This window comes from Pararge aegeria, chromosome 19, assembly GCF_905163445.1.
Source record: "Pararge aegeria chromosome 19, ilParAegt1.1, whole genome shotgun sequence".
Classification (NCBI taxonomy): domain Eukaryota; kingdom Metazoa; phylum Arthropoda; class Insecta; order Lepidoptera; family Nymphalidae; genus Pararge; species Pararge aegeria.
The window spans coordinates 4,959,717-4,987,525 of NC_053198.1; the positions used below are offsets into that span (position 1 = coordinate 4,959,717).

At 34.1% G+C, this 27,809-nt stretch overlaps 1 protein-coding gene across 1 annotated transcript; it reads left to right on the top strand.

The window, feature by feature from the left end:
- Positions 1–4,203: 4,203 nt before the first annotated feature.
- LOC120632239 (dihydroxyacetone phosphate acyltransferase) lies at positions 4,204–26,348 on the top strand. Its single transcript, XM_039902044.1, has 12 exons — positions 4,204–4,518; positions 5,630–5,806; positions 6,321–6,450; positions 9,380–9,583; positions 12,222–12,373; positions 13,627–13,929; positions 14,238–14,436; positions 18,553–18,690; positions 19,844–19,923; positions 20,166–20,324; positions 22,186–22,334; positions 24,527–26,348. The coding sequence occupies exons 1-12, from the start codon at positions 4,336–4,338 to the stop codon at positions 24,669–24,671; spliced, it is 2,019 nt and encodes a 672-aa protein (XP_039757978.1). The 5' UTR covers positions 4,204–4,335; the 3' UTR covers positions 24,672–26,348.
- Positions 26,349–27,809: the final 1,461 nt, after the last annotated feature.

Here is a 27,809-nt window from a genome sequence, read left to right on the forward strand (position 1 = left end):
ATTAAGTGTAGTGTGTACAAATCTGGAATTATTGATATTTAAAAAAATAATTCGACCTGAAGATACAACCATAAATGCTATTAATAACATATAATACGGTACATATTCGGTTCACTCTCAGCTTAACTTATTACATGTAACCTACGATCAACATATAGTTAAAGCATAGAACAGGGTGCTAGTATTCAGTTCTCAAGGTAAACAAAATACAGTGTTGTTAACTTTGTGGACCATATCTGTTCAAAGTCTAAAGTCTGGAGTTTTGAAACAGCTTAGTCGTCAATATACATATAATGACAAAGTTAAAGAAGAAATTACGTACGTATATGTGAATCAACAATCTGAGTGCGCAATGAGCTATTTTTACAATTATGTTTGATAGAGTGCGTCTTCCTTTTTATATGAAACTAATTTAAATGTTTCATAAAAAAATTAATCAGTTACTAATGCTGTTACCACTCTTTCCAATTTAAATGTATACATTGTCCACTGCGCAGATCTAGCTCCTAGCGTAAAACATCCTTACAGGCTTTTTTATTGTACGAAAATATTTTGCGCACAAAAACTAAGAAAACTGGCTTTTATTGTCATAAAGATATCTTTAAAAAATAGTTTTACATTATAACCCTTTTACTAAGAAATGTTGTAAAGTGGTCGTATAGTTACGCAATGCTTGAACATAACAAGAAAAATTTACAAGTTGTCAACAACTCACAAACTGTTTTTTCGTTCGCTAACACCACCTTTCCCTGTCACCATCACCTACAACGTTTATTAGTGAGGTTGTAGAAAATAAAAATAATAAGTAACTGAAAAAGGTTCTAATGCTACAAATTTTTTTTTTTTTGTGTACACGCGTTTAACTTCTACACACCTCTGATTCACAAGATAATACAAAAGATACTTTAAGTACAAACTTCCTTGTTATAAACATTTTTTGGTATCACTCAAAATCGTGATACACGTAATTTTTGTGCAACGATACGCGATCCTTATCTACTCAAATAACATTGCAATTTGAAACGTAGCTTCCCATGCCAACTCGTATATAATCGTTCCCACGAAACCGCGCCTCGCCTATACGGTATTTTCAATATGTCGCCCTCGCTTCTGTTGCTAATATGTACCGTTCGTTTCCGACGCGTTATATACACCTATATAACTTATATTCGAAGGTTTTGAGTGGGTACATTCGGGATTGAGACATGGTTTGCAAATGTTATTATTGCGTACGGATGGTCCTTAAAAGTGCATTGTCAATGATAAATTTACCTTACGTTGCAAGAATTAAAACTCACATTTGAATGACTAGCTGAGTGCTGGGGCCTGGGCTTTGGTGAAGCAGACTGACTACCTCCTTGCATGCTTGCGCAAGAAGTAAATTGTTAAACATAGTATATAACCAATATATAAATCCATGAATAGTGTGTTGTTTCATAATTTGTTGCATCGTTCGTTATATTCGTCTGACCATATTTACATCTTTATTTGAATTGATGACCCTAACAGACTGCATTTGAATTGCAAGCCAACTGTAAATTTTGATATGGGTAAAGTAAGTAAAGTTATAATATAAATCATACTATTTATAAGTTCTACCACTGTGCACTCGTACTGCACTTTGTCGGTCTTGTGTTAACTGCAATTTGCAGTTGGCGGGAATTCAAATGCAATGAATTTGTATAAACAATAAAGCTTTATGAAACAGCTATTTATACGTTTAACATTATAAAGTTTACAATATCTTTTGGATCATTTATATAATACACTGTCATGATATACAACTTCTATATGTTTAATGAGCATAATATAGTGAGTGAACTGCTTGCCACTGCTCTGGAACAGTACGCTGTATTCATGTACCGGTTTTTTTCAAGATGCTCATATGACTTATGTAAAAAAACTTAATATAGGCTGTTACTGAGTGCATTTAGTGTATCGTGGACCGTTAACCAATTGCAGATTGACGCTAACGGGAGCGTATTATTGAGATATGCGTATAATTTACGCTACGCTAGATTTATACAGACTCACTACACTAATACCTATTTAATAAACTAAATAATTATCTAAGTTAACGGAGATACATGGTTTTAATGTTTATGTAACATTTTTTTCAAAAGAATATTGTACTGTGTATAATTTTTAAGTAAAGATATTCGATATACTCTGTGGTACTAAATCACGGTACGCTAAAAAAAAACTATTACCTATTATTACCGTTACCAAGTCCTTATTCATTCATGTTATGAATATGGCAATCGTATTATGTCTTACTATCTTATTACTTTAGTCTGTGCAAGCGTTGTAATTGATGATGATGAACAAACTTTTATTGTAAACAACATAAAAAATTATAACAAAATGTGCAAATACAATAAATATAAGGTTATATGAGAGAAATTTATCCTACGCTGAAATACTCTCACGTAAATACATTAAAATTTCCATGTAACATGAGTAATATTGATATGTTAAATTTTTTTACGGGCATATTTTTATACTATGTAAATTTCTAATAAATAAATTACTTCAATAGTATTTTCTTTTTCATAAACCTTCACTGACCTCAACATTGTTATTTTTATGTATATATTTTGCTGATGTACCACCATCAGGTAAACTGGTGGCGATGATAAAATATGATAAACGTAAAAGTATTAACGACTGAGTCTAAAGCTGGTCTATTACAAAGCAGGAGGATTATGACCGACTTTTTATAATAGACGGTTTGGCTGGTCTTTATGATGGTACAAATGATGGGATTCTAGAAGACTGCAACTTAAAATACTACTCAGTACGGACTTACGATTAAAGGACAAAAATTCAAGTATCCCAGAATACATTTTTAAAAAAACTAGTCTGCTTTCAGCACGCAGATATTAGTCTATTCAAATGCAAGGCTTAGTCCTTGGCTGACTGGACAACCTACAATCCAAACGGCTGAACGAAGACATTTAAAATTGGAGAGAATATCGTTTTGAGTATCGGACAGGTGTACTAGGAAAGGCTTTTTTAAATCTTCAACCCAAAGAGTGTTAAAGTTGGCATATGAGTCCGTCATTTTTGAAGTTATGTCCATGAAACTTGGTATTTTAGCTTACAGTTATAAATAAACATATTGGTATTCATCCAAGTTTTGAAAATTCTACCCCCAAAGCCCTAAGGGGGTGAAAGTTTATATGAATATCCTTTCATTTTCGTGTAATGTTGATGAAACTTGATATTTTTACGTTTCAAATAAGAATGTGTATCACAGTGTTTAAAATTCCCAAAGAGTTGTAATAGGGGATAAAAGTTTGGGCAAAAGTTAATTTTTTAAGTTATACTGATGAAAAATTGCATTTGGGTAGACTAAAAAAATATTTTTTCCAATTCTTGTGCGTAAATCATAGTGTGATGTAAAATATTACACAGGTAATATTTAAATTTTACACACATTACATCACAATTTGACTTGTGCAAATAGTCAGGCAAACGACGGGCGATAGAACGCGGTGGGTTGTAGAATACTATGGAGGGTAGAGGTAAGGAGGATCATCTGTGTATATGAAAAAGTGTCGTCAAAATGTATTAAATTATGATGGCGCCACATTTGCATCAAGGTAACTCTTAAAAGAAGCGCCAAACCAAATATTGTTAGAGTAGGCTTGAAAAATAAACAAGGAAGTAAGGTTATATTTACCACAATATTTTGTACAACGTAAGTTGTTGAAATTCTCAATAATAAACTACTTTAGTCGATAATGACATTAAATTTTTTAACTCGGCATACTTCAATTCATCTACGATTGCTACATTCATACCATCCACCAGCGCCATTGTGGAGGATTTTTGAACTGTTATTTAGCGCATACAACTGGACACTTTTTCAACTTTTCTCCCATATAAGATGACTCTCCTTACCTCTACCCTCCATAACTGACATAAACACACACTGGACATTTAAGGGACGAGGAGACTATGGTCACCGTCCCAAATGTCTGAAGTCAAATCGTTTGAGTTTGAAGTTTCGCTGATTATTTGATCGTTGACGGCTTACGCTAAGGTTCTGTACCGAGGTTCATGTAGAATTGGTTGTTATATGATAATTACTTATTTGATTTGAGATTTTAAATTTCATTTTTGCTGTGTGCTGTGCCGAATATTTTTAATATTGTACTTAACGTGTTACTATTTTCTAAAAATATATCACCAATTTATTTTATAGTTTTTATGTTAAACATGAACGAAAACTTCGGTAAAATAAATAAAAATGATCGTAAATAGTTAAAAGCGATTGAAAACTTGAGCGTTATTTTAATTTGGTGCTAAAATTAAATTAAATTCTCCACAATGAGTGGTATCGTTAATTTTACTGATATATTGAAACCAAGGAATACGCAATTCGGAATAGTGAAATTCATGACGAAAGCATGGGAGCCCATGAAAACATTAACCCTCGATAAATATTACGGTCCGCAAGATTTAAAAAAAGTGGTTGCAGATTCGGTATATATCGATTCTTTTCTGGAGGCGGTAAGAACATTCAAATATATAATAGCTATAATCTACGCCTTTCTGAATTATTTGATTTTTGTATGATTTGTAAGAAATGCTGATTCTAATCAGGAAGGCTATACAATAATAAACTTCTTCGATATTTAAAATACAAAATCAAGTTATATTTAATTCAAGGGATGTCCGTACAGTGGCATGCATAGAGGGTATGCACAGGGTATGCAGATTACATAAAATGATTAAAATCTCCAGTACTAGTTGTATAAAACTTAAGGATAGGCATTGTAGGAGTTATAAAAACGGCCCCTAATTTTTTATAACTCATACTGGATTAATATAACTCATGTATGTATGTAGGTATGTACCTTCGTACACCACATTGACTTAGGACTACACTTGCATAACTATTTTTATAGCTTTTAAATATCAGCAAAATTCAAAATCCAAAAATGTTTTTTTTTACGTAGACTTTATCTCAAGCACTTATGAAGCATTCATACATTGAACATGTAAAGACTAATGTTAGGTGATGGTGATAACTGGATTCATTAACTTAAAACTAAAGCTAGGAGGGTTCCAAACGTGCCCTGGTCTAAGAAGAGCTCACAACAAACTTAGCCAGTTTATTTTATTTTTGTTATGTGCCATAAAATAAATTTCTACTTGTCTGTACATTTCATTCACTTGCTGACATTAATGAATAATAAAAAAAAAAAACAGGGTTTAATAAGAAATACTAGAAATCTCTAGGCCTGTAAGTTTTTTGCATTATAACTAACATCTTGTAACTCAATAGTTTTACATAGAAACAGAGTAGTAGACTCTGTAATGTAACATTGGCAACAGTGTACAAATCACGACTAACACACAACACAGAAGATCGCCAACAGGGTCAGTCGACTATGGTAACTGCTTTGCTATGTATTCGGTTTCACAGTGTTATGTCTCTTTATAGATATAACATGATTTATAAATTTCTTTGTGTGAAATAAATTAAAAGTGAAATTTGTAAAGTCATAGAATTAAAGTTATAGATTGAATTATGGTAACTACAAGGCTAAGAGAATACTGGTATTTTTATTTAAACCCTGTATCTGTATAATTTATAATAATATATAATTCCTTGTAGGAAAGCATTCGAACGGGCGTACGTAAAGAACAATTGAAAAAGGAGGTGTTGGAGTATTTAGAGGAGATTGCATTGGATAGTAAAACACATGTTATGCGGTGGATGGGTATTGTGTTCCTCAAAGTCTGCTTCATGATGAAAATTGGTGTATTTGTCAATGAGCCGGCAATATTAAAGGTAATCTCTATTATATTTCAAACTAGCGTACCCAGCCCGCTTCGCTGGGCTAGATTTTGCTTTATTTGATTAAAAGCTATATTTGTCAGTTTGACAGTTAAAAAATAGGAGTGCTCCAATCGTCACCAAACTTTACAGGATTACTCGCCAGGTCAATCCGGAGATTCCTTGAAAGTTTCAATGAAATTGATCCAGCCGTTTCAGAGCCTACACGAAACATATCCACACACTTTCTCTTTTATATATATAGATAGATAATTATAAGCCAGCCATTAGATTACGTAAAGTCTGGGTAGTAGTGGTAAAATTTCTACCTCTCTCATTAACTACAAAATAATCCCATTTCACTGATGCGATTTTCCAAATTAAAAATTCAAATTGTTACAGGCACTTATGAAATGATACATGTTACCATTATTATAATAACTCTTCCGTTATACTTATGTACATTTATACATAATGTTATTTTGTTTTAACAAAATTTGATGTAGGTAAATAACCTTTTTTGTTGTAGTTAAAGTCAACAATGGGAAAGAATCCTGTAATTTTTCTACCAACGCACAGAAGCTATGCTGATTTCTGCCTCACCACATATCTATGCTACCACTATGACATAAGTTTACCAGCTGTCGCTGCAGGAATGGGTAAGTACTTACAAAATGTAATTATTTATTATTTCTGGGCACCGTCTTATTCAATGATTCCCAGAGAGGTCCAAGAGGCCTTGCTATGGGTCTAGTTGGTGTGAAATAAAAATTGAAGTTTAAAGTTGTTTTTTTTTTAACTATAATAGACTAGCTCTTCACCACAATATCACCTGATGGAAAGTGTAGATGTGGCCTAAGATGGGACGCGCTTGCCTAGAAGATGCCTATTCACTCTTGTTTTAAAGATACCCAGGTTGCAAGAATTAAGAAACACAGAACTCGGAAGGGTTCTGTGTTTCCAAACCCCAGCCATGCGTTTAAGAAAAGAAGATGCAAATCGCTTTGTGCAAGTTTTTGGGATATTAACAGCATAGGGTTGAAAACCCGCCCGGTGCCTTGCAGTGCGATGGTAGAATGGTGAGGAGGGGATGAGATGTAAAGTGAAATATAAAAATGTTTGCGTGCTAAGCTATCAATGATATAAACCTTTAAAAATAAACTTGTTAGCAATGAATATCCAAATGTTTTAGTGATTTGTCACTCTGTATTTTGATGAAAAATAGTAGTATTGAGATTTTTTGAAAAAGCATACTGATGTTTCGGCTATTTTTTTATCATCGTCTATTTATTTAGAAATTTCATGACCATAAATTGCGTGAGAATTTTGGTTTTGAACATGGCAGGAGGTGTATTGAAACTAGTAAATATTATAAAAAAACCTAAAAAAAAAGTTTGAGAACCTCTGTTCTATCCAATCTGGGTTAGTGGGCTAAAAGTTATTATCACATATTATTGATAATAAACTTTATTAATATTAAACTACTATTAATAACTAGTTCTATAAAGTTTTTTTACGATCGCTACAAAAATAAGTATACCTGCATTGTTCTAAGTGTTTTCTTTGTTATGTCATTAAATAATATTTGTATAGTGGCAAGTATAAGTGAAGTTTTACCTAAAGTTGTAATAACTTCAAGGTAACCATGTAATGGATTTGCTAACGCCAAGGTAGATTTAATTAGTTACCTACTTATGTGTTCTATGTATTTCTCCTTATCTATTACTCACAAAGTCAAAGTCATATCTATTACAAAAACATAACGACCATTTACATGTTTTCTCGAAAAAAAATTTTATTTATTTATTAGAATAGAATAGAATACTTAAAACTAATGCGATAGTGTAGCTTTTTTTGCTAACGCCAAGGTAGATTTAATTAGTTACCTACTTATGTGTTCTATGTATTTCTCCTTATCTATTACTCACAAAGTCAAAGTCATATCTATTACAAAAACATAACGACCATTTACATGTTTTCTCGAAAAAAAATTTTATTTATTTATTAGAATAGAATAGAATACTTAAAACTAATGCGATAGTGTAGCTTTTTTTGCTAACGCCAAGGTAGATTTAATTAGTTACCTACTTATGTGTTCTATGTATTTCTCCTTATCTATTACTCACAAAGTCAAACTCATATCTATTACCTAAACATAACGACCATTTACATGTTTTCTCGAAAAAAAATTTTATTTATTTATTAGAATAGAATAGAATACTTAAAACTAATGCGATAGTGTAGCTTTTTTTGCTAACGCCAAGGTAGATTTAATTAGTTACCTACTTATGTGTTCTATGTATTTCTCCTTATCTATTACTCACAAAGTCAAAGTCATATCTATTACAAAAACATAACGACCATTTACATGTTTTCTCGAAAAAAAATTTTATTTATTTATTAGAATAGAATAGAATACTTAAAACTAATGCGATAGTGTAGCTTTTTTTTTTTTACATAATCTTAACATTATAATATTTAATTACCTATTCGGGTAACAAATAACCCACATTGCGATCCTCGTGAATTAACTCAGAGCGCAACAATACAAATCACATTGCTCTGATATGACATTGAGGATGCGGAGGACGCGCGTCATTGGTGCCTCTTTTAATAAATTTGTCCGCCCAATCGGTACTTCCAGCAGTGTCGGCCGTCGCCTCCGCCTCACATACCCCTCGGGGACACACAACCTTACTTGCATTATCACGTCCGGATTGTGTGTCCTACCTCGCATTACCTCTACAATATAAGCCACGAGTTTAATTTATGCTATCAAGTCATGAAACCTTGCAATAATATTCAAGAAGGAAACGAAATCCAGAAAATTAAAGCTTCCGTAAACACTAAATATACTAAATATCCGTCTTTTTAGTTATGCTCGAAGATATCTCTTAACTAAGGGACGTTTATGCGTAAATTGAGAGCTATGAAACGAAATATAATATCATTGTATTACACAAAAATTTAACGTGATATTGCTTTTTTATATCTCAATAAATAAAACATTTTTTTGCCTATAGAGTAAACATAAAATGTATGTTTAGTCTATATAAACATAAATGAGTCATGTAAGTGTTCTATTTCATCGCCTGAAGTTAGATGACTTTATAAAATAACGCTATAAGAAGTTCATTTACAACAAACCTAAAAGATTAAGTTAGCATACGTAATCACCAGTAATCAGAATAGACAGAGTGCCTAAACTTTGAGGAACTCAGACAAAAAGTCGAGACTTCCTTTTAACTAGGTACCTCAGTGTTTTTTTCAGGACATCGCTTTAAGGTTATTACAAATGTTATTTGTAATACCTAAGTATATTCAAAGAATCAAATTAGGGGTTTGTTTACCAGAATTAAGAAAAAATAAAATAATACAATATGCATTACTAGAATATTTTTAGAAACTGTAAGAACCAAGACTGAAAATGAAATTTTCAAATACACTTCTGCGATGATCCGCAGATTTCCTGTTAAAATTTTTAGTCTGCATTTTCAGTCTTGGTTCTTACAGTTTTAGATACTTAGTAACTTGCAGTTAAAAAAATAATTATGATGAAGAATCACTCTACTTATTCTATTTCACCAGATTTCTACTCTATGGCTGTGGTCGGTCAAAGCATGAGGGAGACCGGTGCCTTCTATATCCGTCGCACTCTAACCGGGGCACCTCTATACGCGGCGACGTTGCGGCATTACGTGCGTACCCTGGTTGCGAAGCATGGTGCGCCCGTCGAGTTCTTTCTAGAAGGCACTAGAAGTCGCAGCAATAAAAGCCTGGCTCCGAAGTACGGTATGATTTTTTTTGAAACTATTATTTTATACTATTACTAGCTGTTGCCCGCGACTTAAATTTAGTTGTAGATCTAAAAAAAAAATAAAGTATTCAGTATCGCTAAGACTTAAATGACGGGTTTGCTGCTGTCCGCTGAGGAGTTCTGTCCTTTATCTCCAACCACAGTTTGGGCAAAATTAAACACATATTTTTCATTAGTAATGAAAAATAATGAATTATGATATCAACCAGTTGACGTAAACTGCTGGATATAAGTCTTTTGTAGGGCATTCCACTCCATAGTTCACTCCCAGCAAGGGGAAAGGATATAAATTTACCTTCTCCCACAGCTTTATCAACAACTCTCAGAGCACTGCCGCACAAGTGGAAATTATATCCAAATTATATGTAATAATAAACGGGGAAAAACTTCTCCTACTCCATATTCCCTTGCTTTAGCAGGTGGATACGTTAATTATATCCCTTGTCCAGGTGATATAATCGGGGGATATATTTTTGTCTCTTGCCCGTGCTAGCCTTGCAGCAACACATTTGACGAGGGGTACTCAAATCTAGGAGACAAAAGGATAAATGATCATAAAATTTCCTTTACAATGTACCTATATTAAAATGTTGAAAAAAAACTTTTTTTATTTAAATTTATATCAAGTGTTTCCGTGTACAAATTACCAATAAAATAACTTCGCTGTGACGACAAATCTACTGCAGGTAATTAACAATATTTGTTTATAATAATTTATTCATTTTGGGAATCACGTATTTCTTTTAATAGGTACTTATAAGTGTTTTATTATGTGAAACTTTAATAGTCTCAATTATACTTATCTTTTTTTTGCTGTACTTATCCTATTTAGGCAAATAGTTATAACGTAGAATGTTTTTTTTCTAATTCACGAGCAAAAAAGAACAAAGCCTTATAAAAATATTACTACGCAATTTTAATTAAAATAATAATAAATAATTGATACTCTTCCGTGTTATTAATTAAGACGCCAGGGTACCGTCCTTCGTAATTGTATGATTATTATAAGAATTTATAATAATAATAATTTTTATTTTTATTTGGTAACTATGACCCATCTACACTATAACTTGACAGAATAATTAAAAACTTACATGAAATATTAATATTCAATATACAAATTAGAATTTCTGCTTCCTCCATTATATTATGAAAATTAAGATTAATTTGCTACACACCGCGGATTTCTTCAATCCGTATACTCCACACCAAACAGATCCTCGGCAATGTACCCTCTACACACGTTTCGCTCCGAAACCGGAACATCCTCAGGAGATGTTGACTTTACAATGAATAATTGTTAAGATTCTCTTCAATATTTCTATCCAATATTTCTGCGTCCAGGCAGCCCTACGTGGAGTTTAAGCTTGTAAATCGGAGAAGAAAAAGAATTATGAAGATATTTTTTTTAATGTTTATAGACGAGCGCTTGTCTGCAATCACACCTGATGGTAAGTGACGATGCAGCCTAAGGTGAGCGCGCTTGCCTAGAAGATGCCTATTCACTCTTGATTCGAAGGTTTTCATATTGTAGGTACTGGGGAAAATGGAAGCTGGAAGGGCATTCCAGATCCTAGCGGTGCGCATCAGAAACGAAGATACAAAGCGCTTCAAATTCGGATTTGGATTAATATTTTTAATTTTATGAATAATATACATAAATACTTATGATATACATATAAACACCCAGATACTGAAAAACATTCATTGTTCATCACACAAACATTTTCTAGTTGTGGGAATCGAACCCACGGTCTTGGACTCAAACAGCAGCCAATGTCAATATAAAAATGAAATGCGGATCGTTAGTCCCTATAACTCGAGAACGGCTGGACCGATTTGACTAGTTTAGGTTAAAATATTCAGTATAAGTCCAGGGAAGGTTTAAACGGTGAGAAGTTATAGAAATTTAATTTTAAAAAAATGGAAACAATTATTAGCCTCACATAGGTAGGCTAAAAGTAGTTTGCATTGTTAACGATATTGTTGTCGGTTATATATTTAAATCGTTTAAAGGAAATTGCATACAATTCTTCAATAAACATCTTGGAGATGTCTTTTAAAAAGTTCAAAACTTGTATTAAACGTAAGCTTATAGAAAAGTCCTATTATACTTAGTATAAAGGACTACGTTATCGATAAAAAAGCTTGGGTGTGAATTGTTGCTCTAACCAGGTTGCTCTTCTAATAATTTTAAATGACAATGTGAGATGGTGATAACAAAAATAAAACACCCGGCTAAGTTTGTTGTGGGCTTCTTCTTAGATCAGGACGCGTTTGGAACCCTCGTAGCTTTAGTTTTAAGTTTACGAATGTTGTTATCGCCATCATCTCACTACCGTGTAATTCTTATGTACGCATCAAAATTGCCACCTATACTTGAATAAAGATATTTTTGACTTTGACTTTGACTTTTACTTTATATAAATAGGAAATCTGCATGCCTGAGAGTTCTCCATAACGTTCTCATAAGACGGTAAAACCCAAGAATCCGCACTTGTCCTACGACCCTAACCCCTTCTTACTCTGAGAAGCGACCCGTGCTCTGTACTAGGCTGTAAATTGGCTGGTGACAATGTTGATGATTTTTAAAGAGTAATACTTGGTCCGTAGGTATGCTGACAATGACGCTGGTGCCGTACTTCGCGCGCGAAGTGACAGATGTAACAATAGTACCCGTCAACATCAGCTACGACCGCGTGGTCGAACAGAGCCTGTTCGCGTACGAACACTTAGGCGTGCCCAAACCAAAGGAGACTACTGGGGTAAGTAGAAGACTACAAGATTCATAATACACGCACATGCAGATCGGCTTAGGTTACTCCGGCAAGAGGTAGCTCTTACCGGAGTAACACGCTAACACGCTCCGGTAACACAGTAGTCGACCGACCGTCAAACATGATGCTTGTTCATTAAAGGCTCAAAGATCATAAACTATTAAAAAAATATTTAGTTCTTCACCGAAAAAAAAAATAATTTTCGTTCTCTTATTAACTAGATTCAGTAAAATTTTCTGGATAGAAATAAATGAATGAATGAATACACTTTCATTGTACACCACAGAGAAAATTTACAGAGATACAAATACAACAGCAAAATAAGGTAGAACGTACAATTTGGCGGCCTTATCGCTAAATAGCGATCTCTTCCAGGCAACCAAAGGCATACAAACCTTAATAAATAAATATAAAGGTGTAATTAAAGGTATAAATGTCAAAGTTACGAAATTTTTAAGAACGTTTTGGTTATTTATAAATAATAAAAATGGAATAATAGTATAGCAGATATATGTAGACATTACCAAGTATTTTCTAGTAGTTTTGTTGAACGCAAAAATACGACACATAAATAATTATAATTGTATGTTTTTTTTAATAAACCAGGCTTATTTTTATTACTTTTCGCGCTTTATCATGCCAACTTTTAGGTTTCTTCGAAATGAAAAAGCCCTGTTTCATCGGGAAGTTGGTTACAAATGAAATTAAAAAAATTTACCTGAACTTTCTTCCTAACTAAAAGTTTACCTGTCAACTATAAAGCAAGTTGATAAAAACGTGGGAATCATAAAAAAGACTTAAAGTTTGTCGCTGCTGCTATCTGTTAATAATTGATTCATCATATCGACCCATTCTCGTCCCACTACAGGGCACGGGTCTCTTACCATAATGAGAAGGGGATATGGGGGATAGGGGATATGGGGGAATATAGGGGATTGGTTGACTCCACATACCTTTGAGAATATTATGTAGAACTCTCAGGCATGCAGGTTTCCTCACGATGCTTTCCTTCACCGTTTTAAAACGCACATAACTTAGAAAAGTAAGAGGTGCGTGCTGGGATTCGAACTCGGCCCCCCCGAAAGTGAAGTCGAGCTCCTACCCACTGCGCTATCACCGCTTCAATAATAATTGTTTATATATATAACCAAACTCGTTTTATAATTGCGCGTAATTTTTTTTATATATATATACGCATGTATTTTTCGGGCACCTGTCGTATCATTAAAATCCCATTACAGGGTCTCCTGAAATCTCTTCACAGGCTAAACGACCACTATGGGAATATATACATCAATTTCGGCGATCCGATATCCGTCGAGGAATACTTCCATAGGTCGGCCGAGATCAAACGGCGGCGTACGGAAACTTTGATGCCTTTAGATTTGCAGCACTTGACTGCGGGACAGATGGAAAAAGTGCACGATATCGCTGATTACATAGTGACGCTGCAACAGGAATGCACAGTTGTCACTATAACGAATCTCTTGGCTATCGTCCTTATGGAGAGTCTGATGAAGAATGAGGCTTTGAAGTTTGATCAGGTAACAGTTACCTTTAAAAATAATAACAATTAAATTTTAAAAAATGTTGGAGCGAAATGCAACGCTCCGGTTCGGAGCGAAACGTGCGTAGAGGGTACATTGCAGAGGATAAATTGCCGAGGATTTGTTTGGTGTGGAGTATACGGATTAAAGTAATTATAAATGACACCATACAGATTCCCCTGATGTTCGCGGAGTATAGCAAATTAGCTTAATTTTCATAATATATTATCGATTTCCGCAAAGTAACGCTACTTCTATCCAATATACTGCTTTGTAAAAAGTTACAAGAATTAATTTCTCTACAGGTTTTGGAGAAAGTCGAATGGCTGATAGAAGTCTTGCGAACGCTCGGTGCGTCGGTGTTCGAAAACGACGTTAAAGTCAGTGTCGAAAGAATTTTGGTTGTGCATAAAAACATGATTACGCTGGACGGCGATAAGAAGTTGCGGCTCGTACCCAGCTTACCCATGGTCGTCAATTCAGATATACAGCGGAAAATGAAAGGTAAGGAAAATGTTGCCCTAACTAATATTATACACGAAATTGTGTTTGTTTGTTTGTCCTTTCTTCACGCCCTAACAACGCAAGCAATCAACTTAATTTTTCGCATATAAATAGTTAAAAAGACGCAGAGTAGCATAGGCTACTTTTTGAAGTTATATTTCTTCTTGCGCGTTAGGGAAAAATGGTGAGAGTAAATATTTAAGAGATGCGCGCGCATACCGTCACAAAAACCCGACACTCTGAAGTTAGCTATAGTCGCAATTTTAGTTTTTCAAAAAAAGGTTTATTTAATTATCTTTAAAATAATTGTTTTATAAATATAACCTAAAATAAACTATTTAAAACAAAATAAAATCTAAAACGTTCTCGAAACCACCGCAACGTTTCGGAACGGAGACACCCATTAGAGGTATGGAATCGTAGAAAACTTTCCTACACACGGTTTTTTTTAAAAATCCGTGGGAACCGCTAGTTTTCCTGGGATAAATTGCCTTTGTTACTTTTTGTCAAATTGCCTTTATTGCATTCCAACTAACTCTATATTAAAAAAAAAATTAAATGGTTGCTTATGTAGGGATTGAGGGAAGGATAAACAAAAAAAAACACTTTCTTAATAACAATATTAGTACCATATCGTGACACTGCCATATCGTGACACCGGTCATAAAAGTGGGATCCCGCTGAGGACTCTTTGCAGACTTTTTTTTTTTATTGGTGGCAAATGCATTCACTCATCTCTCCCGGAGACGGACAGGTTAGAAATTATCTAAACTGTTTGGTAACCGGAAGGGTATGTGCAGTAGCGTGCATAGATGGTATGCAGATGATATAAAATTAATAAAATCACCATTAATGTTAATACATACTTAAGGTTAGGGTTTTTATAACTATTACAAAGCCTAACCTTAAGTTTTTTTATAACTCATACTGGAGATTTTCTTCATTGTATATCATCTGCATACCCTGCGCATACCCACATACCCAGCGAGTCCCATAACACAAGTTACGCTTACTTTAGGGCTAGATGGCGACGTGTATTGTTGTAGTACCTTATTTATTGATTGGGTTAAAGCTTAAATTTGCCTACAATTCTTTAGCTCGGGCTTTTGACAGAACGTTTGTACAACAAAAATCAGAATTACAGGATTTGTGTGTTGTGGGTTTAAGGTTCTTTAATTTAATATATATATATATACAACGTACCTAAGCTTATAAAAAAACCTATTATAATATTAAGGAACTGCTCTAACTTTATAGCTCAACATTAACTCGACTGTGGGATGGTGAAAACAAAAAAAAAAACCCTGGCTAAGTGTGTTGTGGGCTCTTAGACCAGGGCGCGTTTGGGACCCTCCTAGCTTTAGTTTTAACTTAACGAATACAGTTATCACCATCACCTGACATTAGTGTTTAAAGATTTAACGTATGAACGCTTCATAAGTGCCTGTGATAAGGTCTTCAATTTGCTGAATCAAAGTTTAATACTAGTCAAAACCATCGCTTAGGATTCGATATTGCGCAATTAATCTACGTTAAAGCATTCATCAACACATGCTTACGTTTTCCTCATACGTAGTATGCTTAGAACCTAAATCCCGAGATATATCACGATTAATGAACTTATCGTGGTGATATCTGACTCTGATTTGATTTATTTAATAATACTTATCAGAAAATACTTTGAAAGGTAGGCCTTTGCGCTTGCGAACGATTAGAATGACGTAGCTATTATATACGGTCATATAACTTTTTTAGATAAGTGAATTGACCTCTTTCGCGTAATCTATAACAGGAAATTATATTCCTAACTTGTGCGTTTTGGTTTATCCATAAAAGATTGTTTGTTTGCAAGAGTAACTAACAGTATGCCAAATTAAGAAAATTAAGCTTAATTTGCTATACCTACTCCGCGAAAAGCAGGAGATCTGTATGGTGTAATTTATCATTTTTCAATCTTTATACTCAACATCAAACAGATCTTAGGGAATGTACCCTCTACGCACGTTTCGCTCCGAAACCAGAGCATCTACAGGTGATGTTGACTATGAATTATTCTTAAGTGAAGAATAAACCAAATGTGTCGCCTTTTATAACTTTCTTACCCCTACCTTATGTATCTAAGCCCCTCCCACCTCATTAGTACCTCTGAATATGTTTAAGTTGATAAATTTATCAGTTAAGCAATTATAACCTTCCATTCTTATGTTTAATAATTTTACAATAGCTCCCTCGAATCAAGTCTCAACCCATTGCCGCAAGTATGTTATATTTCGTATGAATGATTACTGGCTACTTTACGTCTACTGTTGTTCAGTCTCGACTGTTATTTACTTCCGGATTTGTTTTTAACTCGTCATCATCATCATCATTTCGACCAATGTACGTCCACTGCTGGACATAGGTATTTGTAGGGAGTTCCACAATCCACGGTCCTGGGACGCTTGCCTCCAGTAGCTCCCAGCGACTCGCCTGATGTCATCTGTCCACCTCGTTGGGGGCCGACCAAGACTGCGTTTACCGGTGCGGGCTACCATTCCAACACTTTAAGACCCCAACGTCCATCGGTTCGCCAAGTTATGTGCCCTGCCCATTGCCACTTCAGCTACGCGACTCGCTGAGCTATGTCGGTAACTCTAGTTCTTCTACGGATCTCCTCATTTCTGATTTGATCACGTAGAGATACTCCTAGCATAGCTCTCTCCATCGCCCGCTGAGTGACTCTGATCCGTCCGTCCGATCCCTTTTTAACAAATCGTTCAGTAATTTGTATTCATAAATTTTAGTAGCCCCAGTCAGAAATCAAGGTACCACCACCTTGATTTCTGAACTGACGTATATTCAGTATGACCTTGAACTGCACATACTGGTACCTTTATCGTATAATGCGTACTTTTATCACCTACGCATGGTATGATAAAGACATTATATTCTCTTTAATATTATCTTAAAAGCATAGTTATTTGAATCTTAAGGAATTTATTTGCTAGATACTGATTAGATAACCATGGAATAGCAAGTCAGTTAACTAATATTGGCAAAATAATCACACTTTCAAGAAGTGTGATTAATTTAATGGAATCCTAAAGTATACATAGCTACTAAAATTACATATACTTAACCTAATATGGAATATTTTGTTGGTTTAATTTATTCATATATGTATACAAATAAATGATATGTAAATGTCCGTCTCCTATATAGATAGAAAGAAGTATATATATGTAGAAATAACTGCCTCTTGTTATATCCTCATAATTATTTATACAATATCATAACGGGGTACCTTTATCGTATAATGCGTACTTTTATCACCTACGCATGGTATGATAAAGACATTATATTCTCTTTAATATTATCTTAAAAGCATAGTTATTTGAATCTTAAGGAATTTATTTGCTAGATACTGATTAGATAACCATGGAATAGCAAGTCAGTTAACTAATATTGGCAAAATAATCACACTTTCAAGAAGTGTGATTAATTTAATGGAATCCTAAAGTATACATAGCTACTAAAATTACATATACTTAACCTAATATGGAATATTTTGTTGGTTTAATTTATTCATATATGTATACAAATAAATGATATGTAAATGTCCGTCTCCTATATAGATAGAAAGAAGTATATATATGTAGAAATAACTGCCTCTTGTTATATCCTCATAATTATTTATACAATATCATAACGGTTATATCATCATATCATTTTTATATATTTTCTGGAGACAGTTATGAGGTACTTTTAAGCCCGAAAAATAAGCTATTTCCGCAGGACCTCAAATAAAAACCAACATTTTAGACGAACCAAATAAATTTACAATAAAAGGACATTCCAGGTCTTGCAGACTACTCACCGGATATATGAGAGATATATAGTATACCTTTTTTATCTGTGAACACATTTTTGTTCCTCACACTCCATCTGTTAAACGGTTTCCCAGTCGGGCCTTGACACCAACTATGGCTTGAGTTTTAGTAAATAAAGGAAGCTGAATAAAGTACTTATTGTTATAAGTATTATTAAACAAATGCGGAAGGATTCGATGGGTAACTGCTCAGTTAGCCAGGAGGCAAACCCATGTTAAGATTTCATACCGAATATTCTTGTTTAAAGGGCACATTCTGAAAGCTGAAACCATGGTAAACGCTGTACCCATCATACAACTGCAGCTATACGTGAATCCAGTGCTGCATTACATGATACCCCCAGCTGTCATAACCGCCATCTTGGTTAGAGGCGAAACTACCAGAGGTAATCAACATAATCATCGTCAGCGTGCACTTTATGTATTTATTTATTAATATTTCCAGGGAAACAAACAGTACACATGTTAGTATAATGCCGTATTTTTTTACACTTTTTTTGAAGATATACCACGTGTAACGGATTTACGAAATACTGTTGCAGGATGCGTAAGTACATTTCATAAGGAGCCACCCTGTAAAAATATATAATCATAAGAAGCATATTAATTTTTTCATACCATTCTAAGTGTTTACTTATGACAACCCTATTGAAGATAAAAGACCGACACGCGCATAGTACCTACGCTACGCGACGCGTACCTATTAAAGTGACAGGAGTCACTTGATTTCACGTTTCTGATTTTTTCAATAAAAACTATGGGAATTGTTTTACTCAAAAACTATTAGCGTTTCCGTTGCAAAAATAAGTCTAAGAGACACTACATAATGTACCTCAAAATCCTGTGAAGTATTATTTCAGTTTTCAGTTACACGTTGTATATACTACCACATTACACACATATTGATGATGATCAAATTAACACTTTTCATATATATTTTTTTATTTTTGTTATTACTCTACAAGTTAGCCCTTGACTGCTATCTCACCTGGTGGTAAGTGATGATGCAGTTTAAGATGGTAGCGGGCTTACCTGCTAGGGAGTATGTTAGTCATACCCCTAATCACTAAATCGCTTAGCGGCACGTCTTAGTTTGTAGGGCGGTAGCTAGCCACGGCCAAAGCCTCCCACCAGACAAAAAACAACTACATATATATATATATATATGTAGTAGTTTTTTGGTTGGTTGGTTGTTATGTATATATACATATATAACATATACCCCTAATATATATATATATATATACATATATATATATATATATATATATATATATATATGTACATATATATATATTAGGGTGGCGCAAATAAACGGACTATTTATTTTTGTCTCAGGTGAAATAATATTTTTGATGATTTAAAAAATCCTTAGTGACCTTTTAAAAAAATTTTTTTTTGAGTTGTCCTTTGGAGACAGCTCATAAACACCGAAAACCGATATTTTTCACGTGATAAAAAAACGCCACCCTAATATATATATAGACACTTTAATCTGTCTGAGAAAAACAATTGTTTACTTATTCTTTTGCTTTTCAGAGCAACTCTCTGCAGAATACTATAGACTGAGGAAAATGCTAAGATACGAATACTTCCATTTAGAGAAGACTGAAGAAATGGTAAGATTACGATTAAATCAACCGCAAAACTTTGACTATATTTCATGGAAAGTGATTTGAAATTGAGAAATTATATAATCCCGAATTTACCCCGCCAGGGATCGAACTTGGGAGGTCCCAATTAATTAACAGCCTTCACCGCTGCGCCAGGCATCACAAAATACGACTTTTAGGTCGCGTTTTAGTTTTCAATGTTCTGCAATCGTATCAGGTCACTGTAATCTGTGTATTTTTCTTTGCAGAAATTTAACAAAGCCTTAGACTATTGTATTGAGAATAACGTGGTGATCGAAGCGGGAACCCTAAGGGCGGGTTCAGAGCAGAGACTCCAGTATTTATTGCAATGGGCTATATTACCTGCGTTGACCACACTAGCGGCTTGCGTTGATGTTATGATGCGGGTAAGAAACATTAATAAATGATAAAATCATAGAATCATAAATAAAGTATTTCTAGTACTTCTGTTGTGTGTTCTTTTTACGTAAAACGGGACCTTATTACAAAAACATTGCAGAACCTATTACAGATATACAGTGGCGTGCATAAACAGTATGCACAGGGTATGCAGATGATATAAAATAAAATAAAAAAAATCCCGAGCGAGCTATAAATACTAAAGGGTAGGCTATTTATAACGCTTACAAAACCTATCAAGTTTTTTTTTAACTATTAGAATAGAATTTGTTTATTTATCAGAACAACACAAACAGACTTACATACGGAGTAACTTAAACATGTAGGTAGTACTTATTTAATAATAGCTTAAGTCTAAGATTTGTGTCGTGCCAATAAAAAGGTTCTGACTCAGCTTAATGTTCCGGATACTAATGTACCCACAACGCTGGTATTCTGTCAGTACCTATTTAGTTGAGGGAAGTCCGGTTATGAAATCACATATAAAAAAATAAAAAAATAAATAAAAAATATATAAACTTGATAAAAGAAAGTAAACTTCATTATGGAAAGGAGATGAAAATTCATTTTTGTTTAAGTAGTAATGGAAAAGTATGTTAGTATTACTGGAGTTTTTCTTCATTTTATACCATCTGCATACCCTGTGCATACCCTCTATGCACGCCACTGCAGATATATATTTTTTTTATATTTCTCTGTATTTATATATTATACTAGCTGTTCCCCGCGACTTCGTCTGCGTTTAATTTTGTTTTTTGAAGTGGCATTCAATTTAGTTCTAAAAAAAATTAAAGTATTCAGTATCGCTAAGCCTTAAATGAGGGGTTTGCTGCTGTCCGCTGAGGAGTTCTGTCCTCTATCTCCAACCACATTCAGATCCACAAAGTTTAGGCAAAATTAAACACATATTATCTCCTACACATACTACCTCTATATTACAAAAATAATGTTTTAAATCGGTTATAGTTTGTCGGAGTTATGGTGTAAAATCGTCAAACACTTCCATCCCCTCTCCTAAAGGAACCGAGCTTAATGTCGGGATAAAAAGTATTCTATATTACTTCTAACACTTCCAAGAATATGTGTATAAAGTTTCCTGAGGATCGGTGTAGTAGTTTTTGCGTGAAAGCGTAACAAACAAACTTACATTCACATTTATAATATTAGTAGGGATTTATATTGGTAGTTACTTATTTATTTGTATTCAGTTACAAGTATTGTTTTATATATATATTTATTTGAGTAATGACATATTTTTTAGGGGTATATGTATATATGCACCACCTAACTATTGTCTGTATTAGTTTTCTTTACCATAGGTTGCCTGGAAGAAATAGCTCTGAAGCGATAAGGCCGCCAAATTGTGTACGTTGTTTTGCCACACTTTTCTTTTTTTATGTACTTATTGTGGTGTGCAATAAAAGTATATTCATTCATTCATTCGTTCAAATACTCCGCTGTCTGTTCTGTCCGTCTGTCCGCCTGTCACTGTCTTAATATCACAGTTCATGACGTACAGCATATTTCATGACCTGTGATAGTAAGAATACAGTAGACATTTTGTTAGATAATTTATGTTTGTTGCTGTTATACCAACAAATATTATACTAAAAACAGACAACAGACATGAGTTTTATTTTTACCATTTTTTATATTTAATGATACGGAACTCCTCGTTCGCGAGTCCGACTCGCACTTGGCTAGTTTTTTATTTCAAACGAGTGCCAGATCTTATTTCGAAGGTTTGTATTAACAGTTAAGAAATTATAAATGATATTTTTCTTATACTATCGCAGGTGTATAGCAAATCAAGCTTAATTTTCATTGTTGTCATTATTTTGTCCACAGTGTAAGCAATGCGAGCATGTACAGTTATTGAAGTTGGTGCAAGCGAGGCTCGAGAGCGGTCGGTCTCACCCGTACTGCCTCAGCCTCGACTCCGCGGCCAACTGTGTGCAGGGACTCGTGATCTCAGGAGCTCTCGTAAGGCATAAGAAGTTAGTATACGACTTTTTTTTCTTCGTTGTTGGTAAAGTCCCGAAAACTACCGCCTATTAACAGAGCAATGCTTATCTGGGCTTGTAAGGGAGTAGGTACCACAAAGTGCCACCTTGAAAAAAAATCAAAATTCATTTATTTCAATTACGCCCAGTTTGTAAGCACTTTTAAAACGTCAAGACAGTCTGTTTGTAGTGACTCTACCACCGGTTCGGAAGGCAGATTCCACTTGTGTCTTATTAACCTTTTTTATATTTCTACTAGCTGTTGCCCGCGACTTCGTCTGCGTTTGATTTTGTTTTTATATGTGGCATTCAATTTAGTTGTAGTTCTAAAAATGTTTAAAGTATACAGTATCTCTAAGCCTTAAATGAGGGGTTGCTGTCCGCTGAGGAGTTCTGTCCTCTATCTCCAACTACATTCATCAGATCCACACAAACTTTGGGCAAAATGAAATACATATAACCTCTATAGTACAAAAATAATTTGTCGGAGTTATGGTGTAAAATCGTCAAACACTTTCATCCCCTCTACCAAAGGAACCGAGCTTAATGTCGGGATAAAAAGTATCCTATATTACTTCTAACACTTCCAAAAAATGTGTACAAAGTTTCATGAGAATCTGTTAAGTAGTTTTTGCGTTAAAGCGTAACAAACAAACTTACATTAACATTTGTAATATTAGTAGGGATACATGTTAGCCCTTAACTGAAATCTCACCTGACGTAACGCTGCAATCTAAAATGATAACTGGCTAACCTGTTAGGGAATCATCCATAGTAACAGTACACAGCTGGACTAAAGTTCTCTCGCACCAGTTTGCGCATATTAACCAAGCAGAAGAAAAAATAAAAAAAAATTTAAGGAAATTTTTCTTAATGGCACTGACTGTCGAAATTAGTAATATATTTTTTGAGTTTATACATTCACCTCTATAAACCCATTATGGGCCCACTACAGGACACGGGTCTCCCTCCACAATGAGAAGGGGTTAGGGCCGTAGTCCACCACGCTGGCCCAGTGCGGATAGTTTAACTTTACACACCTTTGAGAACATTATGGAGAACTCTCAGGTATGCAGGTTTCCTCACGATGTTTCCCTTCACCGTTGAAGCAACTGATACACTTGAAGTCCTACCCTAAAAAGAAGTTTAATATTGATTAAATAATTGTTATGTCGTAATAAGGTGTTTTTGGTTTCATTTCTAAGATAGAGCGCCAACTCGCCATCAAACTGGCTATCCAGTTTGGCGAGAAATTAAATCCCTACTAATATTATAAATGTTAATGTAAGTTTGTTTGTTACGCTTTCACGCAAAAACTACTTAACCGATCCTCATGAAACTTTTTATACATATTATAAATAGAAATAATATAGTTCACTTCTCATTGGAAAAAAAATTAGGTAAGATAAAAAAATGTGAAAAAATCTCATATATGACTATAGGTGTAAACTGCCTCTCAAAATTACGCGGGCGAAGCCGCAGGGCACATCTAGTATACTATAATTTAATAAAGACACTTGTGCATCTAAATCTATTTTTTTTTTTATTTATTTGGTATCTATGACGCATCACTACGCACTACACTATAACATAAATAGAATAATTAAAAACTAAACTAAATAAAAAAAAAATGTATGAATAAATTAAAAAAAAAGTCGGGTTGGTTATTTCAGTTGATAGTAGTAGTAACACAGAGGACGCTGCTGCGCGTTAACGCTATATTCCTTTAGTCGCCTCGTACGAAACCTGAAGGAAGAGAGGGGGTAGAAACTGTATTCTGATCCGCCGTCACCCGACGTCACTTATAATGAAATACAAAAAATCATCATCATCATATCAACCGATGGACGTCCACTGCTGGACATAGGTCTTTTGTAGGGAGTTCCAAACTCCACGATTCTGGGCCGCTTGTATCCAGCGGTTCTCCGCTACTCGCTTGATGTGGTCTGTCCACCTGGTTGGGGATCGACCAACGCTGCGTTTACCGGTGCGGGGTTGCCACTCCAACACCTTGAAACCCCAACGTCCATCGGTTCTCCTAACTATGTGCCCCGCCCATTGCCACTTCAGCTTCGCGACTCGTTGAGCTATGTCGGTAACTTTAGTTCTTCTACGTATCTCCTCATTTCTTTATGCTCCTGAAATAGAAAAATTTAATCTATTATATACTTTGTATTGTTTTACAGAGATAAAGAAATATCTTACGAGGCAGTTTCGGAGGAACTCAACGAATGCCACAGCTTAGTAACATCAGTGCTACCAAAACTTACTGTCGATTTTGGAAGTTCCAACTGTGTTATCAGTACAAACTCAGTTAAATCGAAATTGTAAGAGATACATTTTTTGTAGCGGCAACTATGAGAGGTGCAAGGATTCCGTAGTTTTTTTTATGTATAATTAAATAAATAACCGCAGTGGAGATTTCTACGATAGTAATCCAAGGTCGGTTACGGTGTTTGAAAGTCAAAGTGAAATGGAATTTATGAGTGTTATTTTGTTTTTAAAGTAATAATTTGACCAAGCAAATGATGAGGTAAGTCGAAAACTGTGGCAAAACAACATAGGGATTGTTATAAAAAGAGCCTTGAGCTCCAGGATTTAAAGGCGTAGGTTTTAAACCTCATGTACCTGTTATTACACCGGTAACTACGCCATTCAGACCGGAACACTACAATGCTGCTTGGCGGCACAAATAAGCCGAATTACTTGCGAAAAAAATGGTGGTAGTAATTCCATAAAATGTTCTACTAGTTCAAAAGCCTTGATGGCTTTAATTTGTATAACACGCTACAGCGAATCCTAATTTAAAAAAAAAAAAAAAAGGTTATAGAATTTACAACGCTAAGACTAGGTAATTAGGTTCATTTTTCTTTGACTTTAGTATTTGTATACTCTAAAACAACGTCACAATTGCGCGCATGCAAATCTTAAGTACTTAGCAAATTCAAAAGATTTATGCTAAAATATTGCACGTTTTTACTAAACCTAAGAAACCCTTAAATCAGATGCCTAATGAAATAGGTGATACCAAGACAGAGAAAAAAAAACTTTTTTATCCAAAGTTACGACGCCGATTTGCCGGTACTTAAGGTTTAGGAAATTCGTAAACTGCCACTTGACAGATTTAATAAATAAATTTTTATTTTTTATTTTTAACAACCTTAAATAATTTCGAATTCTTTAGCTAAGGATTAACCTACTTATTTTGATAGGTCCTTGTTCGTTGTCAGTGGAAACTGGCATAAGAATAAACCATTTTGAGCGCCAGTACTTTTTTAAGTCTCGAATGAAAATATAGATTTATTCAGAAGCCATTTCATCACTTTAAATTTTAACACAAAGTTGCATTTCTATATATGAGAATAAGTATAGTTTTGAATATCAGCCTAGAGCGTTTTCGGCTTCAGTTAGTTAAATAGCGATTATATAATTTTTGTTAAGTTTTAATGACTAGTTAATTTTGCACCGATTTTTTGTTAATTTTTAAATGAATCAGTGCCAGCTGTAATAATTTATTGTTATATTATTAGTGAATTAGGGTGGATTTTTAAATAACGTTTTATTATTATTTTATTTATTCCAGATGTATTTTTAATATTAAAACCACAGTATTTCACAATAGTATTATAAATGTTTACAAAGAGAGCCGTACCTCAGAAAGCACTATAAGCAGTTTGTCCCGATTATTAACAGTAGAGTGATCGAAATCGTTATAGCCTGCTATTCCAACATGGTGGGCCTTTACTCTAGATTTCTCTCTCTTACGAGATTGTTAGGCGGCGTAGCAATTTAACACCTTAACAGTTTGGGAATATGTTTTTTACTGTATCACAAATAAACGTGGCCGACAGACCAAAATATTGCACACATTAAAATTCCATCAATGTAATAAAAAACATCATCTAAGACAAGGTATGACCTGAATAAATAATGTATTGATTGTTTAGATATTAGTAGGATGTGTTCAAATTATTGTATTATGCTAGTATATTGTTATTCACAAATTGTTTAGCTGTGATAATTAAAAGTCATTAATTATTTTATAATACTTTGCCGACATTCGTTGTATTTTACGTAGGGCTTTTTTACTATTTATATGTTAGCTTAAATAAAATAAAATTAAAATGATGAATTAGTACTTTTTCTTTTCTTTTGAAATATCCAGGAATTTTGGAAACGATCTTGTTTTGACCTCGGAAGATTGTAATTTATACCACGCTCTCAGTACATAAATCAGTATTCGTATGGCAGTAATACAAAGAATTAAAGGAGAATTAGAGTATGTTAGAATTAATCATGACAACCCACATAATATAATAACCTACATATTTCTGCTTATGAACATTACTGCATTTGAACTTGGATAAATGTAACTCGAAACTTTATTGTAGCTTGTCTATCTTCTCTGACAGGTATCGACATATATCGTTAGTAAGATTTTTCCATACGATTTTAACAATCATTAGGCATACTATTCTATCTAGGTGAAAATTTAATATTATTGAATACATTCAAAAAATCATTTATTATTTATCACCATCATCTTCACTTCAACCGATTATGAATGAATGAATAGGTACTCTTTTATTGTATACCACAGAAAATTTACAGAGATACAAATACAACAGCACATTAAGGTGGAACGTACAATTTGGCGGCCTTATCGCTAGTTATCTCCGATTAACCTTGAGTTCCAAAATCCGCAGTCCTGAGCAGAGTCCCAGCGACTCGTTGGATGTCGTTGGGGGCCGACCAACGCAGTGTTTACCAGTGCTGGTCGCCATTACAGCACCCTGGAACTCCAACGTTCATTGTTTCCCCGCCCATTTCCTCTTCAGCTTTGCGACTCGCTGAGCTACATCGGTAATTCTAGATCGTACGACCATAAATCGATCTCCTGGAAGATCTTAACATTAGGACGGAAACACGAGTTCGGTCCGGAGTAGCGAACATAAATAACAACAAAGTCAAACAATGGGTAGATATTCTCAATTATTTATTTACAAAATAGATATGAAATTATAATTATTTAACAATCAAATTGAAATAATATATACAGTCAAAATCATAGATTTATTAAATACTACTATGATATATAATAAATCTATGGTTAATATAATAATACTAAGAAAAATATCTTCTTTAAGGGCTTATGTTTGCAATTGATACCAACTTTTATGAGTACGGATTCAACAGATTCTCTCATTGATTAATAATAGAGAAGACAGTGATTAACGCTAGCCCTACTTTTTGATACTTAGTCGCTCGATAACTACTAATCGTTTAAATCCGTTTAATAAACGGGGAGGGGGTATTACGAAATAGTACTATAGTCGTAAAAATGTAATAGGCCCGTTTTGACATTTGTGCACGTCCATAGAATGTAACTGGGAACGAAACTGAAAGAAACAATAAAATAAAAATCAATTACATACAGTGTTTTAAAAAATACGTAAATTTTTTTGGGAC